Below are 1,865 nucleotides of genomic sequence, written 5' to 3'. Positions count from 1 at the left end.
CTAATGCAATATTCATGCCTTTCAGAATGTGTCATTTGTGTCTGCTTTAAGAAACAGCAATCACATAAGGCAAGATAAAAACAGACTCCTCTCTAAGTGTCACTTTAATTATGGAATTCTGACCTGAAATCAAAAACTAGGCCTGGAAGTGTCTTTTCATCACGCATCCATCAGAACTCCCAAAGGCTTGGATTTGCTGGCATAGCACCCCCATTACAAATCAGACAAGTTTTAATGTCGCTGAGCGAGAGTCGTAAAATGTCTTTGCCTAACAAAATAGTCACCATGAGGTTTACTCACCCCTCGGAGTATTACAAAATGTCCATGAAATAGCTGCATCGGCATTTTTTTCTCCTTTTTTTCTTTTAGCACACCCAAGTTGAATAATGTCAAAAGCAAATTTCAGACTGATTTATTTTTTTTGGTGGGTCTTACCAAATTCTCTAGGCACTGAAATAGAGTAGACACATGTTTGTCCAGAGGTGTAGTTTCTGGGGAAGTTTGGTGACAAAACAGTTCCTTCTGATCCTGTAGACCGACTGCCACAAGGAGCTGGAGTTGTGAAAAAAAAAAAGAAAGAAAACCGTAGTTAGACACAAAGAAGGAAAGACAGTGGTAAGGAATTCAAATATACATGTTTATTCTTATTTTCACCTTGACAGCTAGGCAAGGCTCTGTTCCATCCAGGTCTGCCATCATCTCCCATGCTACATGTTAGAGTGGAATAACCCTAAACAAGGAAGAAAATATATAAATAAATATATATTTATCATGCAAATCATCCTTCCTGACAACTGGGAAAAAATGTTATTCAGAGAAAATGTCCAGTCAAAACCCCATCCCTTCATACTTCACTAAAAAACCCCAAATGTCTTGTGTTTTTACATAGGACACAAAAGGATACAGCATGAATTGAGTACTGAATTTTCTGCACTATAAGATACACTTAAAAGCCTTATTTTTTTCAAAGAATGGCAGTGCTACTTATAATCCACTTGCATATGGATAAATTCTGTTTGTGCTTATTGATGTTGTAGCCATTTTGAGAAGTACTGTCAAAATGTTATGTTGGGTGTTATTGTGAATATCGAAGCCAGACTTTGTTTTCGTTCGTGTTACTAACAAGGTTGAGAGTTAGCATAGTTACAGTATTTAGCTAGTAGACATTTGCTAGTAAACAGTAGAAAAAGAAAAAAAAGAAGCAGCCCCTCCCTCCAGTATGAACACCATTGGCTATACGCTTCTTACACCTGTGCTTAGCGCGTTCTTGAACACATAGCCTTGTGTATGACATAGTTTCAAAAACAGACCATTCATTGACGGTGCGCCTTATAATCTGGTGTGCCCTACAGTTTGGAAAACACAGTAGTATGCATTGATTTGGAGATATTTAGGTATAGAAATATCCTCTACAGAGGATAAAATTGCATTGCTGTTAGTCAAGAGGTTTATCAGTCACTTATCAACCAATCACTAGACCAGGGGTCGGCAACCCAATGTGTTGAAAGAGCCACTTTGGACCAGTACAATAAAAAACAAATATGTCTGGAGCCGCATAATTTGACACGGCTTATAAAAGTCTTACACTGTAAGTAACACGTGGAAAATGTGTCGTATAAACGATTATTTTTCCTGCTGCGTGTCTTAGTGTCTTATAAGTATCGTTTTAGGCCTCATGTCAAGTTGGCGAGACGTTGCAGCCTCAAACTATCTGACAAAAGCCGAGTAGCCTCAAAAACGAACGTTTGAGCTTTTATTTTGACAGCCCTCAATGACAAAACGAGGGGGGGTCCTGATCAGTCTCTCCCTCATTCTCACTCCAGGTGCAGGAAGAATTCAAACATAACAGGACAAAATCATAAATG

At 38.5% G+C, this 1,865-nt stretch overlaps 1 protein-coding gene across 1 annotated transcript in view; it reads right to left on the bottom strand.

Annotated features, from left to right (window-relative positions):
- Positions 1–1,865, bottom strand: part of csmd3b (CUB and Sushi multiple domains 3b) — a gene marked incomplete in the record, with an annotated part of 423,353 nt that overhangs the window by 78,205 nt on the left and 343,283 nt on the right. Inside the window, 2 exon segments of the mRNA XM_024295326.2 lie at positions 436–552; positions 655–730. Of these exon segments, the coding sequence (XP_024151094.1) occupies positions 436–552; positions 655–730 (193 nt within the window).

The sequence above is a fragment of the Oryzias melastigma genome, linkage group LG11 (genome assembly GCF_002922805.2).
Source record: "Oryzias melastigma strain HK-1 linkage group LG11, ASM292280v2, whole genome shotgun sequence".
Lineage (NCBI taxonomy): Eukaryota > Metazoa > Chordata > Actinopteri > Beloniformes > Adrianichthyidae > Oryzias > Oryzias melastigma.
The sequence above is the reverse complement of the archived record's forward strand: the minus strand, read 5'-3'. Positions and strand labels throughout refer to the sequence as shown.